General features: G+C 43.1%; 1 protein-coding gene across 2 annotated transcripts in view; it reads right to left on the bottom strand.

Moving 5' to 3' along the window:
* Positions 1 to 22,047, bottom strand: part of GNL2 (G protein nucleolar 2) — a 90,008-nt gene that overhangs the window by 55,614 nt on the left and 12,347 nt on the right. For both annotated transcript variants that reach the window (XM_073615520.1, XM_073615521.1), the window contains exons 3-6: positions 11,312 to 11,406; positions 11,037 to 11,176; positions 5,169 to 5,353; positions 2,999 to 3,065 (exon numbers count right to left, since the gene is read on the bottom strand). In XM_073615520.1, coding sequence (XP_073471621.1) covers positions 2,999 to 3,065; positions 5,169 to 5,353; positions 11,037 to 11,176; positions 11,312 to 11,406 — 487 coding nt within the window. The remainder of the gene's footprint in view (positions 1 to 2,998; positions 3,066 to 5,168; positions 5,354 to 11,036; positions 11,177 to 11,311; positions 11,407 to 22,047) is intronic.

Genomic DNA, 22,047 nt, shown 5'->3' on the forward strand with positions numbered 1-22,047 from the left:
ACTAGTTATGTACTTATTTAAAAACTAGCATAGGTATCTGAATCGCCATCAGCTGCCTGCAATCTCCAGCAAAACAGCACTCATAATAAAAGCGGGAGGGGCAGCGCCGTTAGATAAATTAAATTAGAGCAAAAATGCTTAGAGAAAGACAGTAGAGTGATGACTTCACTAGTGTGCTGTGCTCCTTCAAAGTCCCATCACAGAGATGGCTGGGTCCTAGACGGGGTTACTTTGTTTATCTGCAGAGTAGTCTGCTAAGAGGTTTTGGGACCCAATTATGCTGTCTGTCAGGATTGCAAGATTCTCAAAACAAAATGGCACTCATTGGCTGGTAAAACAGTTCACGTACTGTATATTTATTTAAACTATATTTAGCAGGCAGACTGGAATTCAGCTTTAACAAAATCATGAAAAATACACTTTTACCCTATCAGCTGTGCAATCCAGAACATGGTACCCTTACAAAATAGAGGAAGTGACTGTTACAGCACATGAGCCTATTTCTCATCAGCGAACATGGTAGTTAGATGTTACTATAAACTGCTTTAACAAAACTGTGTAGGTTTTATTTATAATAGGGGAAATTATTTGCCCATGTTATGTATGCTACGCAAACAATGCATAGCATAGGGAAAAGAATTGATATCAACCAGAGTGTACTCCTGTTGCCTATGAAAGTAGGACTATAGCAGCACAGCAGGGAGACAACAACCATTAAAATAAAATATAGTGTTTACTTAAACAATGTTAAAAAAGGACAAGGTAAAAAACACAATAAGCTCATACGCCTCAAAATTTTCGACATTGTCATGTTACAACCAACAAGGTAAATGTATTTTATTGGGATCTTATGCGATAGAACAAAACAAAGTGGCACAAATTTGTGAAGTGGAAGGAAAATGATAAACGGTTTTAAATTTTTTATACAAATATCCACCTGAAAAATGTGGGGGGGCATTTGTATTCAGCCCCCTTTACTCTGATACCCCTAACTAAAATCTAGTGGAACCAATTGCCCTCAGAAGTCACCTAATTAGTAAACAGAGTCCATCTGTGTGTAATTTAATCTCAGTATAAATACAGCTGTTCTGTGAAGTCCTCAGAGGTTTGTTAGAGAACCTTAGTGAACAAACAGCAACATGAAGGCCAAGGAACATACCAGACAGGCCAGGGATAGTCGTGGAGCGGTATGAAGCAGGGTTAGGTTATAAACAAATATCCCAAGCTTTGAACATCACAGAGCACTGTTCATCTTACGAAAATGGAAAGAGTATGGCACACTTCAAACCTACCAAGACATGGCCATCCACCTAAACTGACAGGCCGGGCAAGGAGAGCATTAATCAGAGAAGCAGCCAAGAGGCCCATGGTAACTCTGGAGGAATGTCCATCCATCTGCAGCACATCTCATCAATGCAGCCTGATCAATGCCCATCTGCAGCCCATCTCATCAATGCAGCCTGATCAATGCCCATCTGCTGCCCATCTCATCAATTCAGCCTGATCAATGCCCCTTTTTAGCCTTAATGCTCATCTGAAGCCCCGCCATGGACAGTGCAGGCAACCACCGAGTCGTCATCTCCCGTCTACTCGGCTCTCACACACACAGTCCTGCCTCCGCCATCGGACCAGCTCCTGTGATAAGACAGAACATTGGCCCAAGCCAGTGGCGGAGGCGGGACTGTGTGTGTGACGTGGGAGCTGAGTGAGAGCCGAGTAAACAGGAGATGACGGCTAGTGAATTCCAGCGGCGTTCGCCCCCCTCCTTCCCCTACGAGGTATGCTGTCAGCGTATAACATGCACCCGTAATTTGCCCCATATTTTCAGGGGGGAAAAGTGTGTGTTATACGCCGATACATGCGCCACTTTGTGTTGGTCCATCACATAAAATCCCAATAAACACACGTGCCTCACATAAAATCCCAGACACACGTGCCTCTGTAATCTGCAGCCTGCTATACTCTCTGCTCCGGTGTCCTCCTCCCCTCTCTGTCTGTGTGTGAGCCGCCCCTCCCCCCTCCTGCTGCTCTCATAACACTAACCTGTATACACCATCAGCACTGCTTTCTACTGCAGTTTCCCCCTCAAACAAAACGGAGAGGACGAACTATATAAAATAGCAAACATTAGTACATAGAACAAATTTCACATTTTTGGAATATCTTGATGTGGGGAGTAGTAATTGATAGGGCTAAGAGCCTATGTGTTTGAAGCCCATGCTGTTGGCTGGGATGTTCTATAATTTTTTTTATTTAATGTATCTCTTATTTATATGTGAGTACTATTTACTTGGATTCTAGGAGAGTATGTGCACTTCATGGTTCCTACTATTGCGTATCTCATATATCTAGATTTTTTTCGTGGCCACCTGTGTTTGCACTTGTCGTTCTTCCGGGGTATTAAGGCCTTGCGTGTCCCTATGCCCGCCCCAGATGTTGATGGGCAGACAATTCTGCCATGTTGAGTGATCAGTACCAACATACAAACACTAATTCTACATTGAATATATTGTTAAAATTTAATATATTAGTTACATTTTTTCTAAGGACTAATGTATGTTCTTTTATATAGTTCTCCCTCTCCATTTTCTCTGGGTCCTAAAGAAGCCAAAATTATTGGTGAAGCGCTTTTACCTTACAGGCATTACTATTCATCCATTTCACCTATATTGGACTGTTTACCATCTGAATCTGAATATAGGTTTTTATTGTAATAGTGAGCGGGCTTCACCTCCCAAAACATACATGGGATACAAGCTTATTGTTTTTACCTTGTGCTTTAATACTGTATAAAGACTATTTTATTGGTTGCTGTCCCTTTGCTGTGCCACTATACTCCTACTTTCATAGGCAACAGGAGTACACTCCGGTTGATACCTATACCCTTTCCTACACTATTGGTATGAGGCTTTAAAAGTCTCCCCTTCTCTCCAAATGCATAGCATAGTTTTTTTTTTTTTTAAGAAAGTCATATTTAAATGCAAATATTTTTGAATACCTTGTACAATTCACCCCAGATTCTCTTGGACTGGCCCTTTTTATATATTTCTTCTCGGGCTTCTTCTCTAAATAAAAAGAAGAAAAATATATTTCACAAATAAGCATTTAAGCTGGGTTCACATGTACTGGTCTATGCGGACGTATTTTAGCAGGCACAGCAGCCCGTTCATTTGAATAGGCTGCAGTACCTGTGAGAAAAAAGTCCCTGACCCTTTTTTTAAAACATAGCTGCATGGAACGGTTTTATTACAGTATTTTTCCCTGTAGGATACGATTTCCCTCACTTCCAGTGGCTATGGTAGCCAAGACAGGAACAAAGAAAATCTCTTTAACCACTTCTGGACCACCGCATGCCGATATACATCCTAACTTTGAAGAGGGATATCTTTGTTGGATTTACCGCAAGATCACTTTTATCGGCGGCAGGAGAGGCCCCCCCCCCACCCCAACTCCGGTTCCCTCCGCCGCTTACCAGAGCCGTCGGCAGCGGTGGAGGCGATCAGATCCTTTTTCCTGCTAGGCATGGAGACGAGTGAGGGGGAATATGGCACCCGTCTCCATACCATTGCAGGGCAGAAGCTACGTCAAAACATCTCTTCCGCCCATAGTTCTTAAAGGGCCATTTTTAAAAATGTTTTTTTTTTTTTTTTCAAATGACAATTTTTTTTTCTTATTGCATCCTAGTGTAAATATGAGATCTGAGGTCTTTTTGACCCCAGATTTCAAATTTAAAGTGGAGGGCCACCCTGAAAAAAATCCACCAAAAATACTAAAAAAAAAAAAAAAAAAAAAAAAAAAAAAAAAAACAACATTTGGAAAAAAAAAATGTTTTATACTTACCTAAACCATTGTTGCTAGGCAGTCTTCCTAATCTGCCTCTTCCTATTCCGTGGCGTGTTCTGCTCCTCGGTGAGCGGCCCTGTTGTCTTCTGGGAACTGTGTGTGTGTTCCCAGCAAACCACGGGGCCATTCACAGATAGCTGTGCGTGCGCAGTAGGAAACTGGCAGTGAAGCCGCAAGGCTCCACTGCCTGTTTCCCTTACCTAGAATGGCGGTGCCGGGACCCGAGAGCCGAGGGACGGGTCGGCCTCGGGCGGCCGACATCACGGGCACCCAGGACAGGTAAGTCTACTTATTTAAAGTCAGCAGCCACAGTGTTTGTAGCTGCTGACTTTAAAAAATGTTTTTAGCTGGCCGGAATCCCGCTTTAAGAGTTCCTGTCATGCTTTTTTTCTATTACATTCCTTGTAATAGGAATAAAAGTGACATTTACAAGAAAAAAAAAAAAAAGAAGAAGAAGAACAGTGTAAAAAAAAAGAAATATATATTAAAAAAAAAAAAAAAAAAAAAAAAGGAAAAATAAATAGGAAAAAAAATAAATTTTTAAATATGCCCCGTCCCGCCGAACTCGCATGCAAAAGCGAACGCATACATGAGTAACGCCCGCATATGAAAACAGTGTTCACACCACACATGTGAGGCATTGCTTCGATCAGCAGAGCAAGAGCAATAATTCTAGCCCCATTCCACGAGCAGGCGCAATTTTGAAGCGCAACATGTTGAGTATCAATTTACTCAGCGTAACATTATCTTTCACAATATAAAAAAAAAAAAATTGGGCTAACTTTACTGTTGTCTTATTTTTTTAATTCAAAAAAGTGTATTTTTTCCAAAAAAAAAGTGCGCTTGACCTGGCCTCGGCCTTGAGCGGCCTGAGACCTGGCTTAAATCTTTGAATGTCAGTATTACCTGCCGGATACCGGCAATTTTATACCTGTTAATTCTAGATGTATCCATCACTGTTTTGTACTATTCTGTTGATATATATTTTCAATAAAACTCTTTGTACAAGAAAAAAGTGTGCTTGTAAGACCGCTGCGCAAATACGGTGTGACAGAAAGCATTGCAACGACCGCCATTTTATTCTCTAGGGTGTTAGGGAAAAAAAAAAAAAAAAACAAAAAAAAAAAAAAAAAGTATAATGTTTGGGGGTTCCAAGTAATTTTCTAGCAAAAAAAAAAAAAAAAAAAAAAACGGTTTGCAAACAACAAATCTCAGAAAGAGGCTCGGTCCTTAAGTGGTTAATAGGGGCAGAAACCAGAAATAAAACACATTTTTTTTTTTTTAAAGAGAAAGGAAGAACCTTGAGATGGTTTCTAGTTTTATACCTGACTCCAGTATCTTCAGTAACCAAGTCTCTGTCTTTCTCATGGTCATAGCTCTTTGCTGAGGCCTCAGCATTCAGAAGAAGCTCGTGCATATCATCAGCAATAAGATTTGGCCTTTTTCGCTGAGACTTCGGACCAAATGTTGTTTCAAAAGCTTCAGTGTCCAGGATGTGAACTTTGGAATTCTATAAAAACAAAAAATAGGGCGGTAGATAGAATAAATTAACCTTGATGAACATATTTCACATAGTGTAAAATAAAAAAATAAAAATAAAATGAATAAAATGAAATGAGCCAACTTCCTTAAACCCATGTTGAGTAGACCAAAAAAACAAAGATTGAATTTTGACATACCTGTAAATTGCATACCTTGGAGTACAGGACACAGGTTGGATATTCCTAAACCCTGAGTTATAGGCTACCTTCAAGTAATTGGACACTGAAAGCTTTTTGACACACCCCCTTGGTGTACCTCTATAACCCTAACCAGCTCAGTGAGACTTGTTTTTTTTAGCAAGCAATGCAGAGTAACAAAAAATAAATAAATTAAAAAAATGGGGAGGGTGGCCTGTGATGTGTACCATACTCCAAGATATGGAATTTACAAGTCAAAATTGCTTTCATCCCAATCATACAGTACAGGACACAGGCTGGATATTCACAGACCCTGGGATGTTCAAGCAATAAGTCAGAGGGGTGGGCAACAGCAAGGCAAACTGAACTGTGTCAACGGGCCCGACAAAATAGACAATGGTCAAAGACCCAACTTAGGGTGCTGCTGAAAGAGTCTTGTGGCCAAAGGCTGCATCCACGTAGGCCAGGACATCCAGCCAGTAGAACTTGGAAGACGGTGAGCAACAGATGCTGGATGTCGGAATGCTCAGGAGACCCACACTGATCTGGTGAAGTGAGCACATAAGGGTACTGGAGATACCTTGAGTGTACCTCCAGTACCCTTATGACAGGCAGACCATGAAAGCTCAGATAAGGAAGGAAGGAAGGAAGGAAGGAAGGAAGGAAGGAAGGAAGGAAGGAAGGAAGGAAGGAAGGAAGGAAGGAAGGAAGGAAGGAAGGAAGGAAGGAAGGAAGGAAGGAAGGAAGGAAGGAAGGAAGGAAGGAAGGAAGGAAAGAAGGAAGGAAGTCCCTCCTACTCCCTCCACAGCCCAGCACTCCAGTGGGAGAACTGAGCAATCAGCGGTGTTTGATTACTCAGTTCTCACTGCAGAGCCAGCAGGGGACAGATGTAGCGATTCGATGCTGCATACACCTAGGGGATTATAACCATTTGTTGTTTTTTTTTTTTTTGTTTTAATCCCGAACTTCCTTTTTAAAGAATACTTAAAGCCAATTTCTAGTCAAGTCTCAATTGTAGGAAGGCCAGAACGTGTAATCTCTGGGTTTGAAATGCCTGAGTTCAAACCAGACAAAAAGGATTTTTTTTAGGTCTGTCTTGTCTTATTTTATTTTGTGGAGCTGTGGAGGAAGAATTCAGAGGGAAGGCATACAGTAACATGAGCGGAGTTCAGGGAATTGCTAAAGCATCCAATACCAGTGCTAGAGGATCCTTAATTTGGCCACTAACAGGGTTAACATTATTGAACCCGGAGGCCAGGATGTCCACATCTGGAGTCCCCCCATTTTCTACATAAGGGATTGAGGTCAGCATGAAGGGACCATTTGCCCTGGTCCAGGCAGTGACAACTGGAGGTAAACTGGCCTTCCAATTGTCCACTCCCAAAATGTGAACAGCAGAGATTGCTGGACAATGCTTCTCCACCCATGAGATGATCATATTAGCTTTCTGGAAAGCTGCCTGATGATTGATATAGCCCAGTAGTGTCACTGTCTGAAATAACACCTCTTGTCCTAAGGCAACAATGCTCACTTACATTAAATGTAGTAAGAAAACAGAAACCTCCCCCTCTCCACTATAACAGGAGTGGTGGGGCTCTGTAGTCCTGAAGTAACTATGAACCATGTAAAGCAGGGGTAGGCAACCCCCCGCACAGGTGCCGCAAGCGGAACACGAAGCCTCTTTTCCCAGCACTCGAGTCCCTCCCCATTAGCAGAGCAGCACAGGGAAGTGTCAGTGAGACACTTGGGAAACATTGGTTTGGTTTTCTAACTTTGCCGTAGCTGCGATCGTCAGCTTTTGTTATGAGGAAGAGATTGGATGCAGTTCGTTTAGGGAGGGGGGGGGGGGGGGGGGGGAGGAGGCAGTCCCTGTTTCCAGGAGGATGACAACTGTCATTGGCCACTGCTAAAGCCAATCACAGTCCTGCTAGCCCCGTCCACCAACTGGAGGAAGATGACTCGCTTGATTGCCATTACCAAGCTCAGAAAGAAGGGTTTTCCCTGTGATTGAGAAAACCACAATCAAGTGACAGTTTGTGGATTTACTGTTGAGCTTCTGGGAACTTTGTTAAAATTATTCCTAAAAATTTGCGTCACTTACTACTGAACCCCTGCACTCTGTGTCCCTTTAAGCCACAGCCAGTATTCAGGGCAATGAAAAAAAAAAAATAAATAAATCACACCCAACTACTTTTTCTCAGCTGTGGGGGCCCAACTTATGATCCTGGACACAGGCCCACTGCTTTCAGAAAATGCCCTTGACCTGAGACCTGAGCTCATCATTGAGCATCCATGTCAGATGCTTGCATATGACATCACATACAAGCACGTGGGCTGGATGCGAGAGGTGGATCAGCAGGATGAGTGTGCCAGGGCAGGTAGATGTGTCTCATCTCTGCTTCCATTCACCACTCTGCATATCATAGATGAGCAGAAGGGTACAGCAGTGGGGCAGATGTGCAGGGGCCTACCAGTGGTGGGGCAGATGTGCAGGGGCCTACCAGTGGTGGGGCAGATGTGCAGGGGCTTACCATGGTGAGGCAGATGAGAAAGGGGGTACACATTGGTGGGGCAGATGAGCAGGGGTTACAGTGGTGGGACAGAATAGCGGGGGGTTACAGTGGTGGGGCAGATGAGAAAGGGGGTACAGTTGTGGGGCAGATGTGCAGGAGGTTACAGTGGTGGGGCAGATGTGCAGGGTAGTACAGTGATTGGCGAAGATGTGCAGGATAGTACAGTGATTGGGGAAGATGTGCAGGGTAGTACAGTGATGGGACAGATGAGCAGGGTGGAAAGTGGTAAAACAGTGTTGCAGGGGGGACAGTGATCTAAGGTGTGAAGGTGCATGAATTGGGGCCGATCTGAGGTGTGAAGGTGTATGAATTGGGGCCGATCTGAGGTGTGAAGGTGCATGAATTGGAGCTGATTTGAGGAGTGAAGGTGCATGAATTGGAGCCGATTTGAGGAGTGAAGGTGCATGAATTGGAGCTGATATGAGGTGTGAACGTGCATGAATTAGGGCTGATCTAAAGCGTGAGTGTGCAGGATGTTAATTTCTCACTATTACTTAAGTACCGGTAGTTTACAGCATTTACTTTATAAATTTCATTTTCGTGATTAAGAGTGTGAAGTTGACTTTTTTTGTTATAAAATCGGCACACTCAATTTCTTTGAAAACATTTTTTTTGGCACACTGTGCTCAAAAGGTTGCCTACCCCTGCTGTAAAGGATATGAAAAAAAAACCCACACAAAAAAACTTGCAATTGTTTATTTGACAGACCAAAAGAGACCAGTTAGTGTGTTAGGGTTTACATACCCTTTAACTTCTTCCTACAGCCAATGAAAGACATTCTGGTCAGAAACAATCTACCTAATCCATATATGCAGTATTTAAACATGTAAGAAACCAAAAATGCTTGTCAAACCCTAGCAGCATGCATTGAGCTTTCTTGAAGTGTTATTACACACTATATTTTGAAAAGCGTTGGGACATTTGTACCTAAGACTATGCCTTTAGGGTTCGTCTTTGGTTCTTTGAAGATATTTTCCAAGGAATATGATGAAACAAAAACAGGGAAAACCAAAGCCAATTTCTCACACTTCCTTCGCCAGCATGGTCATTCTACAATGCCAGGGTTCTCCCATGAATTAAATGTTCACTAGAAAGAGCAAAGGCTAATAAAAACCATTGTGATTGAAGGGAGACTGCCACAGGTACAATATATCTAATTAGATACAACACATGCCAATTTATCCTTCAAAAATAAAACCCAAGAACGTATTGCAGTCTATGTTTCTGTGCAGTGTTTTACTCAGATAACATTTGCCTTTTGTATTTAATAGAACACATGTGCATTAGGCTAATGGGGAAAAAAACATCATAAAACATAGCTTTAGACGTGTATGCACAATAGAACTTTATGTTCCTAAAAAATGAATGATGAATGTGAAGAGGTTCTGAATATTTGAAACAAGATGAAAGATCCCAGCTTGAGAGCAGGGTTATGTCATATTATTAGACAGTATAATAATAATATTCTTGTCTAATAAATCTGAAAACATATGCTGTCTTTGGTTCTAAAACCAAACCTAAGCAGAAAAGTCAAGTCGCTAAGCTTGCATAACTCATCTGCCATTTCAGAAGATGTTTCCTACTTAGAAAGTAAAATAATTTGCTCAGGAGACACTTTAATTAACATAAAGTAATAAAATGGAGCAAGCAATGACGTCCATGGCTATATTTTTAGACACATTCTACAGATTTTGTAGCTCGAAGCAGCAATAGCTAATGGTGCATAAAAAGGAAAACTCTCCTTCCAGCAGTTTTTGTCCCATAGTTTGGGACATAACCATTTGTGAAATTACAGAAGAAACTATACCCTTTTCTCCAACTGATGGCCACTGCAGCAGCCTGGGATGTGTGTCCCTTAAAGAACTTCATTAATTTAGGAGAAAGAGAGGCACTGTAAAGCTACTTACTATTAAACATGAAGCTGTTATTTCCACACCTCTGAAAAGTGATCTGTGGGAGGATTGGTTTTTAGAAGAATTTGACAGGCAGTGGAGAGGAGATATGTCACCTCCTCACCACCTGTTTTTATTCTCAAAATGCCAACCCACTGCGGCATGTGTGCAACCATGTCTAGCTGCCTTTGCAGCTCATGTACTACCCATTACTAGTGTTCCCACAACAAGCAGCACAGTGGCTAAATGGTTAGTGCCTATCAAGGGTCATCGGTTCCAATCCCAACCACAGCACTACCTGCCTGGAGTTTGCAGGCTCTCCCTGTGCCAGTTTCCTTTGGGTACACCAGTTTCCTCCCACACTCCAAAGACATGCTAGGAGATTAATTGGCTCCTGTCTAAATTGGCCCTAGTATGTGTATGAATGCGAGTTAGGGACCGTAGATTGTAAGCTCCTCAAGGGCAGGGATGAGAGAGAGTATAAATTGACAGCACTATACAAGTACTTGTAATAAATAAATAAGCAAACTTATGACATGTAAGAAGGAGGTCTGAAAAGTCCCCAGTGATAAACATTGTTCAGCTCCTGGAGATGTCTGCAGGCTTTTCATATATCCCTATGCAAACTAGGTTGTAATGGTGAAGGGGAAGTGGAAGCAAGGCCTTTATGTCACATTTCAAATGTCAAATATGGACCAAAATATCACCACTACAAAACTAGAAAAACAGAGTTTAAACAAAATGTATTATGCTCAGCTTTCCATATGCAAATAAACCCACCATGCTAGCTAAACTGTGTTTGCACCCTTTTCTTTCATTTAAATTATTAAAGCACTTTAAATTACCATACAGATTAATAAAACTATACATAACTTGTGTGATTGGAATAGGGTTAAACCCTACAACAGCTACAAACAGGAGAACCATAAAAAAAAAAAAGCAATTAAGAATTGCGCATTACAAAATCTCTTTGAACTGAAAATATAATTCAATATAAACATATTTCTCTTTTTTTTTTGTTTTTTTTTTTTAACTGCTCAATAACTTACATGAGGTTTCTTTCGATCATACAATAGAGACATTGGTAGTTTGGTTTGCTTCATCACCACCTTATATGGATCTTTCATTACAACATCCATCTCTTCCTGAAACCTTTGTAAAGACGACTGCTTAATCACACGGGTATTTCCTGATTTATAAAAAAAAAAAAAAAAAAAAAAAAAAAATGAATAAATACCTCTACTGGATAACAGATACACACAAAAGAAACATATCCCCAGCCACAATAAAAGAAGGAACTGTGACTTACAATGAAAAAACGTACCAAACCATTTGATGTTGGGCTCCACTCGAGCCACTGTGCCAGATGGGACCGAAGACTGATATTGTAGAGTCTTAATCACTTTCCCACGGTTGTTCCTGAAGTACAAAAACTAAGTGAGAGCGCCAAACCAATGTTCATAAACAGATTATTCTGTACCCAATATGGTATATTCAGTAATTAAAAAGAACTCCGGCTTTTTTTTTATTTGAATCATATGGAAAAGGTTAAGAATTCTGTCAGGCTTTCATTGCTGACTGTACACCCACTGCAGAAGTTTTCAGTGACTTCCTCATGTGTCACCAAGACAGAAAGTGCGCAAATTTGCTTGCAAAAGATTCTGTTGGCAATAACTTTTACAACAATCTTCCTAATGTGAAACACCTTGGCAACCCAACTAGGTCAGGTTCCTTAGTGAAAAAGCACCTCCCTAACGTACTGCATAAGTGTTTACCAAAAACAATTTGGTTACATTTTACTACTGTTATCTGGAAGAAAATAATCTGTGTGCGGTCATAAAAGATGTCCGGAAAAAATGTCAAGTCTTATCCTAGGCTTCCCTTTTTAACTATAATCTGGTCATGTAATCCTGCTACTCCAGCATCCCAGTGTCAGTGAGAGGCTGCTGCAAAGGAAAGGAGGGAGAAACAAAAGCTGGAGCCTATGAGCCCTCTCACACTGGGGCGGGCGGCGGCAGTAAAGCGCCGCTATTGTAAGCGGCACTTTACCGTCGGTATGCGGCCGCTAGCGGGGCGGTTTTACCCCCCGCTAGCGGCCTAGAAATGGTTAAAAACCACCGCAAAGCACCTCTACTGAGGCGCTTTGCCGGCGGTATAGCCGCATCGTCCCATTGATTTCAATGGGCAGGAGCGGTGAAGGAGCGGTATACACTCCGCTCCTTCACCACTCCGAAGATGCTGCTAGCAGGACTTTTTTTACCGTCCTGCCAGCGCATCGCTCCAGTGTGAAAGCCCTCGGGGCTTTCAACACTGGAATGAAAGCAGCGGCACTTTCGGGTCGGTTTGCAGGCGCTATTATTAGCGCAATAGCTCCTGCAAACCGCCCCAGTGTGAAAGGACCCTTAGGGTGACATCACAGCTCCTGCAATTCACAGCCACTGTGGAGAGCCAGAGTTACATGATCAGACTGAACTGAATAAAAGGTAAGTGCACAGATCTTTTTTATACAGGGTATGCAGGATAAGTAGGAGAAGGGAGGAGGGAAAGTTTTCAAGAATAGTTAGCATTAGACCTTTTTTCCCCCACTTTAAACTACACGTCATGAGAGAAATGCAAGGCATGGCAAAGCTAGTTGTTTGGCTGTGTGTCTCTTGAGTACTTTTCACTCACATACCCATATACGATAAAGATCAGAATTATCTAGATCTGTTCGGGTCTGCGTCACAAACTGATAAAGCCAATACAGCAACACGACAGACAAAAAAAAACAACAACATTCCGATAAGGTGAGGTCAGCACCGGCAACCTGCATAATTTCGCTCCTGGCTGTAAACATTAAAGTGTTTTTTTTTTTGGGTTAACAAAGGATCCTGTTCCTTTAAAGCATGAACACCACCACAGTGCTTGTGCTGTGTCATTTGGCCCCCTGTAACACCTGAAATACCTGGTTGATCTTGCCTAGTTCTGCCCTCCCCTTTGTAAACTGACCACGGTGTGTCATGGCTGCCGAGCCCTGATACCGTGGTCAGTTTACGTACCTCTGTTATCCGCTATCTCCTCTGTGCTCTCCTACATCCTCTCCCCCCTCCCTGCCCCCTCCCACTGCTCAAATCACTATAAATTTTTTACAGTATCCTCTATTTATTCATGTAATCTGCCCTGTGTCTGTGCCTTATAAAAATAATGCAGCTATATACCTCATTTCAGAGCGCCGATCAGCACTCACATGACCCACCACCTCTCTCTCCTCCTGACATCAGCGGGGGATCCTGGGCCCCGCCCACCGCAGCTGTTAGGCCGAGAGAGGAGAGAGACGGTGGGTCATGTGAGCGCCGATCGGCGCTCTGAAATTAGGTATATAGCTGCATTATTTTTATTAGGCACAGACATAGGGCAGATTACATGGACAGAGGGGATACTGTAATTTTCACTTGGTGGGTTAACAACAACTTTAATCGTTCATGTCACCCTAACCCTAAATCAAGGCAAATTTAACTACACACTTAAAGGTGAATCTGTGAGGGTAAACGTATGGTCACTGCCATTGCTAACCTGTTAAAAAAAAAAAAAAAAGGGAAGAGGTGTCTACACCTACTTCTAGGGTTGTCAATCGGATTCTGGCTTTCTGACAATGCAAGTCCTGCACCTGTAGCAAACATTAAGGTAGGAATTTGACATTTTTTAAATGAAAGCCCCTCCATACTGGGACTAATCTGAATAAATAGACAACAGTGGGATACATTTTCTGCCAATTTCCCAACGGAGTCATTGCAATCTCTTGAAATCCATGGAGGAGGACCACCCTACCTGAGACTACCAGACAGGTGTTCACAGCAGTATCCAACTAGCATACCAGTGAAAATAGACCAACTCTGCCTGGTATCTGAAGGGTCACATGTTGCACAAACACCTGCTGTTTTGGGTTCAGCTGGATCAAAGTTCCTTGGAAAATGATTTCCCCTTCAAGACCAAGAGGTCCAAGGTAAGCAGAGTATAAAGAATACTGCTGAAAACAGCCTTTAAGTCTAACCAACAAGTGTTCCATAATCAAGACAGAGGGGGAAAAAAAAAAAAAAAAAAAAAAAAAAAAAAAAAAAAAAAAAAAAAGGTAAAAAGGTAAACACAAAGAGGGTTAGTGACAAGAAGGCATTTGCCCAAACTCTCCATTTGCCGTCTTAGCTGGTGAGTGGAAACAAAATCTATCAAACTGCTGCTGTTGTCATTAAATATGAACAAGAGAGTAGGGGGGGGCATGGCCTGGCACCAGACTATGATGGCTGCTTGAGAGGTGAGCTCCGACACCTAGAGCCTCTGCACAGCTTACCATTAGTGGGAGAGAGTGCATCTTGGATCGGGACCATGGCTGGAAGAAGCTGCTCAGGCACCCAATCTCAGGCGGACACCGGCACACAGCTAAGCCAGACTATCCCAGCTATATTACGCACGCCACAAATTGACTCCCAGGCCTCATCTCAGGCCTCAGATCGCGGTGCAGGAAGCTGCGTGGCCCCAGAGGTCAACACAGGTACAGCAGGGACTGACACCCATGGCTCGCAGCCCCCACCGTTTATCAGCCTGGCTGACCTACAGCTTGTGGCAATGGACTGGCAATGGACAGTAAAAATACTTTATCAGCAGCGATCTCAGAACTGATCTGAGAGCAGTGGTGTCTCGCTTGGAGCATGTTGAGTCTGCGGCCCTGACTCGTGCTGAAGCTATCCAACAGGTACAGAGAGCTACTAGTGTTCATGCCCAGAATTTAATCTATATGAACCGCCACCTGGAGGACCTCGATAGCAGGGGCAGGAGGCATAATCTGCACATTAGAGGGATTCTGGAATCGGTGGAAGGTCCACAGCTACAGCCAGTGGTATGGGCAATTTTCAACTCCTTACTGGGCAGGCCATCAGATGCACCTGTGGAGATGGAAAGGTGTCACAGGGCACTCAATCCTAGGAGCCGAGACGCAGATCCCCCCCCCTGACAGGGACACTGTTGCTTAGTCAGCTTTACACAGAAGGAATACTGCACTTGTCACGTATCCATGGGCAATAGACTCATTAAGAGGTGCACATACAAATATTCCAGGACCTGTCTGCCATTACTCTTCAGCATAGAGGGATCTGCCCCCTATGCTTACTACTCAGCGTGACAGTTATATTGTGTACCAGTGGAAATTGCTCTTCTGTGTAACAGCCATGGTGGGGAACCATTCAGCCTTCCTACAAACACCAGCAGACCTTCAGGCCTTTTGTGACACCCTAGGAATCCCGAGGGTGGCCGTCCTGAATTGGTACAGTTCCTCCCTGCAACCAGAACCCTGGATCAACACTCACACGCAACAGGCAAAGACGCCGCAGATCCTCCTCTACCCCCTCCCTGAGAAGCCAAGGGGACATGGATACAGAACGCGGTTCCAGAGATTCACCTTACTCGGCTCGACGCAAGACGGATTTCTGAACAGAGTTTGCAACAGTCCGCGAGTTGATATACTAATCTGGTTCCTTTCAGGGTCCGGGCCTTTGGAAACACAAGCTGCGTACTATTAGAACGTTAAGACAGGGGGGCCTTTGCAGGGGGGTAGTGTAAGCAGAGTCCCTGCTGCATAGGGCCAAACTGTGCCTACACTAACGTTTTTCCTGAAGACACGTACCCACCCCATTGGCAATGTCTGGCTTAGTCTCACCGGATATGCTTTGTGTTTTCTGTACACCTCCGCTTCATTTGTTTAAATGTAAAGTGAGATCCCGTTCACCTACAGCTTGCTGCTCCTACAAAGATTTTGACTGTGGAACCTGACAGTAATCTACATCTGTAAGAATCCTATGGTGGTGCATTGTTATTTTTCTTTTGTCTCTTCCACCGTTTTTCTTATTTATTTTGTGTGTGCACTCAGAGTTAGACCTACCTGGCACTTTTGAGGACTGGGTCTTCCGCACCTCCCATCCAGTAATGACTAAGACTGCCTTGAGCCATTGTGAGAGTAATACTGCTTGGGACATGTTATATCATCTCTTTCTTATTGCAAGTGAGCCACTGTGATGGATATCATATGTACAAAGAGTTATATGCCATTTTCGACTGGTGTCAGTAATGGTGCGGTCATGAGTGTTACGCCAGAGACCAATGTTTTACAGGAGAGCCTATTGGCCGTGGGAATATTGTCAAAGGGGCTATGCTCCAGAGGCAGGGATGTATACTTCCCCTGCAAATCTTAACAATATAGCTAATGTGCTCTCTAGCACGGTAATCTGACGCTTTTTTTTTTTTTTTTTTAACAACTACGGCATGTATGCTAACCAGAACGCTCGCTCACAAAGGACCTCACTATGGCGTCTTTACATTATCAGTAATTCCATGGCTACCTGTGATGAATGGGTACTAATACACATAAAGAGGTAAAATGAGATCTAGAAGTCCCGTCTTTTGCTGGGTGTTACCCAGTTAATACATTTATGGGTGCTCCTGGATCATGTTGTTATAGTTTACTCAGACTTACGACTATAACTACTGTTATCACAGGTGTTTTGCTGATTATAAGTTACAGTCTAGCTGTTAGGCACTGTTGCATACACCTAATGTGGGTGCCGTTCGGTAAGGGGGAGGGGATTTTGGTGCACACTCTGCGGCAGAAGAATGACTGGTCATTAATGCTGCACAGGTTTCACTACTACTCCAGGGCCTGCACAGTGAACTGCCTTATTACCCTGAGTCAGGGTCTAGAGGAAAGCTGACGGACGCCTCACCTATTCGAGGGGGTAAATTGGTCGGCCTCCTCCTACCCCTACCAGGTTACAGCTATCCATAATGACGAAACACTAGGTTGTCGACAGTGTTGGTTTACATCTGTTCTAGACCAGTTTCCCACCTCAGAGAGGCAGGTTCCCCTCTGAACTTTTACGGCATACCTTTTCTTTCCCTTCGTTCCCCATAGTTTCCCGTTTAGGTGGACTAGCAGGTCTAAATCCACCTCTGGTATATGACATAAGCGTTTAGTGAGTAGTTGGCACTTCCTTTTGGGAATATCCTCCGCCAGAATATCTTAACCCAGAAATTGTTCTATGAACAAGGGAACAAAGGTAGACTTCTGGCTAGGGCTACGAAGCAACGTATGCTTACTTCCACAATTCACCATATTATGGATACATCAGGTGCGACCCACTCTAAAAATGAGGCGATTGCCCAACAGTTTCAAAACTTCTACAGTAAGTTGTATAACCTAAAGTCTAGTAAATCTAGTCTGGTGTTGGTGAATAATCGTGCTGAGTTGATACGAGAATTCTTGCGACAATATGGTCCCCCTTCTTTAATGACAGAGGACTCCGGGCCCTTGGAAGCTCCTCTGACAGAAGAATATAAAACTTGCTCTGAAGACTATGAAACCAGGTAAATGCCCAGACCCAGATGGTCGGCCGGCACAATATTATAAATCGTTTCGACTCCTTGGTCTCAGGCTTTAAGGCCTTCAAGTCCTTGTCTACTGTGCCCTGCATGTCTGAGAGCCTCCTCGAGGCATTTATTTTGGGTATTCCTAAGGAAGGGAAAGAACAAACCAAGGTCGCCAATTATCGTCCAATTTCTCTTCTCAATGTGGACGTCAAGTTGTTCTCAAAGATCTTGGTGACATGTTGGTCCTACCATGTTCCAGCATGGGCAAGTCTGGATCAAGTGAGGTTTGTCCCTGGCAGAGAAGCCAGGGATAACATTATCAAAGCCCTTTGCATCATTGGCTTACTTCTAGCCAACAAAAGGGGTTTATTTCTTGCAGTGGATACTGTAAAGGCATTCGACAGAGTGACCTAGCATTTCATGGAGGCGGCTCTGGGGATCAGGATACATATGAGCCCCTTCATCCTCTCCTTGTATGCAAACCCCAGTGCTAGAGTTAGGGTTAATGGCCACCTGTCGGGTGCCTTCTCTATCCATAGTGGGACCAGACAAGGATGCCCTCTTTCCCCCCTGCTTTACATTCTTACGCTGGAACCCCCACTCCACTGCATTCGATGCGATCCAATCCCACCCCGATATTAAGGGTGTACGCACGCGGGATTGAAAGATTGCAGCATTTGCAGTCTATGCTCTGCTTTTTCTTTCGTTTCCGTCCCTTCTTAACCTTATGAAAGTCTTCGACCATTTTAAGCTCGTCAAATTTGAAAATCAACTACTCCAAGTCTTTTGCACTGAATATCTCACTCCCAAAAAAGGAAAGCAGTGTCAAACTAGCTTTCCTTTTCAGCGGAAACTAGATGCCATCACTATTTGGGTATAAAACTTCCAGTAGACTTCTCAGAACTCTATAGCAGAAACTTTTTAGCGAAAACAGAAGTCCTGCGTCATGACCTACAAAGATGGGATGCTCCCACTATCTCCTGGTTTGGGCATGCGTCCATCATAAAGATGACGGTTCTTCCATGCTTGCTCTACAAGCCACAGACTATACAAATTTGCTTACCTCCTTCCTTTTTTGCATTATACAAATCCATGTGTAGAGCTTTTCTATGGTGCAACAAATCTGCGCAAATAAGTTGGTTGAAACTTGCGATGCTGAAGTCTTGTGACGGTATTGGGCTTCCGGACTTGCATAGTTACTGAATTGTGGGAGACTCCTTGGCTCCCTAAAGACCATACTTCGGCAAAGCTATACTCTCACCCCGATAGGAGCGACCCTACATGCTGATAGAGTATGCGCCAAGCATGCAGTGTCTGCTAAAGTTTGCCCGATCACTTCTGTGCGCAACAATCCAGACATTCCTAGGCGTATCTGGGACCTTTCTAGCAGCAGTTTTTTCTGTAGAGGTAGATTCATGAACCTTAATGAGCTTGCCAAGTTATCTAACACGGATTCCTTTCCCTTCTGGTCCTATATTCAACTCAGACGTTACATGGACTGTCCATCTCGTAGAGTGGGCTTCACCAAGTCACCTGCTCCTGATCATCCCCCTAAACTCATGCGATTTACATGCTTTATGCCGCGATGTTCGAAATCCATCAGGTTTCTTTCGCACTGATCACACATTCTGGGAGAACGCACTGGGGACCGAGTTAGATGAAGCTAGCTGGGAGCGCATTAATTTAAATATATTCAAAGGATCCTTGAACGTCTTGACTCAAGAATATGGTTATAAACTGAAGACACGGTGGTATAGAACTCCGGATCCGATTCATAAATTTGCCCCCGTGGTGCCTGACTGCTGTTGGAGGCGTGGCAAAGAGTGATAGGCACCCTCCTCCATATTTAGTGGCAGTGCCCAATAATCCAATCCTATTGGCGTAAGGTTCACGATAAAATATTGGCCGTTTCTTCGCTTCCGTTGGAATTCTCTCCAGCACAGTACCTTCTGCATTATTCATTATTAAGATATCGAAAAAGCACTACTACAAATCAGTTTCTATGCATATGATCAATGCAGGCGGCCATAGGCACACCCCCAAATAGGTTTCTCCCAGTCCCATTGGGCTAGGTTGGGAGAGTTGTGTGTGGGTTTTTTTTTTTTTTAATTCTTAATTGTACCTCTCCTTCTCCCCCCCCCCATAACTTTTTAATCTCATTAAGGGGGAACCATAGCAAACGTTTCGCCCCAGGCACAACCACCTCGGTAAGGTTAACCTCTCTTAACGTGAAAGGACTCAATGTCCCAGAAAAATGGTCTAGATTACTCAGAGATTTGACAAAAATGCAGTGTCAGATTGTTTTCCTCCAGGAAACACATTTTTGTGCCAGGAAAATCCCAAAATTGAGTAATAGAGCCTACCCAGTGGCATATCATAGCCCATCGCCAATTTCTAAGGTTAAGGGAGTTAGTATTCTTATAGCAAGGTCTGTTCCATGGTTGTTAGGCACGTATATTACTTACGAGCAAGGTAGATTCTTGATTGTTAAGGGTGTAATTGGTGCTTGTTGGGTAACATTGATCAATATGTATTTCCCAAATTCAAACCAGTTGCTTTTAAGGTTATTAGTTCCTCTGATCTTGGAGCATAAATGATGGTGTATTGATCTTAGGAGGGGATTTTAATTTTGTATAAGATCCACTCATGGGTGCCTCAATCCCATCCATCATTCTCCTATTTAAAGCGTCTAAAAGGCAGAATTACATCTTCGTCATCTGGTAGATGTATGGCGCTTACAACACCCTAATGTTAGAGATTATACTTTTTTTTTTTTTCCTTCTTCAATCCACCTATCATATTCAAGAATTGATTATTTTTTCTTTCCTCAAAAAGACCTAGACAGAGTCCGAGCCACAACAATTGATCTAATTTTGTTTTCAGATAACGGACCAGCTCATTTGGGTCTAGATTTAAACATCATGGCCACAAGGACTCTGTCATAGAGGCTTAATGATACATGGTTAGAAGACTCCATAACTATGAAAGGTACACTTCAAAGTTTAGAAGAATACTTCAGTCAAAATGATCAACCCAATATGTCTCCGACAGTACTATGGGAGGCACATAAACGCTTTATAAGAGGAATTTTTCTTAAACATGGAGCGAGGATGAAAAAACGAAAAAAAACTGAGGCAGTCCGAGATTGCAACATTCATTTCGAGGATTAGTAAACTTGAGGCTATCCATAAAAAAACACTCGCTATGCAGACACAGAAAGAATTACTCTCCCTACGTCAGCAGTATAATCAAATTGCAAATACAGAAGTGAGGGAGAGATTGTGCTGACAAACAATCCAGGGGTTATATTAGCTAGGGCACTGAAAAAGTCCCAGACGAAACCGCATATTGCCCAAATTACAGTTGAGTCTGACCCATCGGCTATAGCTCAGGAATTCAAAAAATGTTATCGGAGACTTTATAATCTTCATTACCCTCAATTCCAGCACTGCTCTGTCCGGGAAGATTTGATATCTTCTTTTTTGACACCATCAGGCATGCCCGTACTCCCGATAGAGGCAATTGCGTGTTTGAAAGCCCCTATAACTAATAAAGAACTGGCCTTGGCGATAGAATCATCTAAAACAGGGAAGGCCCCGGGCCCAGATGGGCTAAATCTGTCTTATATTAAAACTTTTCAGGAGATCCTTTCCCCTTACTTTTTACGGGCTTATAATTCTATCTGAGGTAACTGTAAGCTAACAGTGGACACTTTGAGGGCCCACATTACTGTAATCCCCAAGCAGGATAATGATCACACTTAATGTGGGAAATACTGCCCTATAGCACTTTTAAATGCCGATCTAAAATTATTTTCAAAAATCTTAGCGAATAGGTTACCGCCATATCTCCTCTGTCTTGTACATGCAGACCAGGCAGGCTTTATCCCTCAGAGAGAGGCTAGGGATAATACTATAAGGGCGATAGACTTGATACATATGGCACACTCGGAGAGTCGACCCTTTCGCTGAAAAGGCTTTGGGATTGGATTGGAATTTTTACGATCCACCCTCCGTCATATTTGCCTGGGGGAACAAATGCAATCTTGGATCGAGGCACTGTACACCGGCCCAACAACTGCGGTGTTGGTCAATGGGGTTCGATCAGAGTATTTCTCTCTGTCTAATGGGACGAGACAGGGTTGTCCCCTCTCTCCATTAATGTTTGTGTTAACCCTAGAACCTCTCCTTTGTAAAGTAAGATTGGACCCTTTGACCAGAGGACTTTAGGTCTCAAATAGGGAGCATAAGATTGCCGCATATGGAGGTTTCACTACCACGTCTACTCCAATTCTTAGCTCAATATGGGGATCTTTCTAACTTCTCTATAAATGATGCTAAATGTGAAGCGCTGAGTATTCTTCTTCCAACGGAGTGTATTGTTAAACTACAAGGAGCATACAGGTTCAAATGGGTTCAGTTTTGAAATACTTGGGGGTTAAGTTGACACCGGACATGGCCCAATTATATGAGTTAAACTTTTGCCCATTATTATCGAAGATGTGATCATACTTTCAACTTTGGCAGACCCTTACCCTCACGTGGTTTGGGAGGTGTAATGCATTTAAGATGACATTGCTCCCCCAGATTCTATATTTAATGCAAGCGATACTTATTAAACTACCACAAGCTTTTTTTCTCTTGTGTCGGAAATTGTTAATCAAATTCCTTT

The sequence above is a fragment of the Aquarana catesbeiana genome, linkage group LG02 (assembly GCF_042186555.1).
Source record: "Aquarana catesbeiana isolate 2022-GZ linkage group LG02, ASM4218655v1, whole genome shotgun sequence".
NCBI lineage: Eukaryota > Metazoa > Chordata > Amphibia > Anura > Ranidae > Aquarana > Aquarana catesbeiana.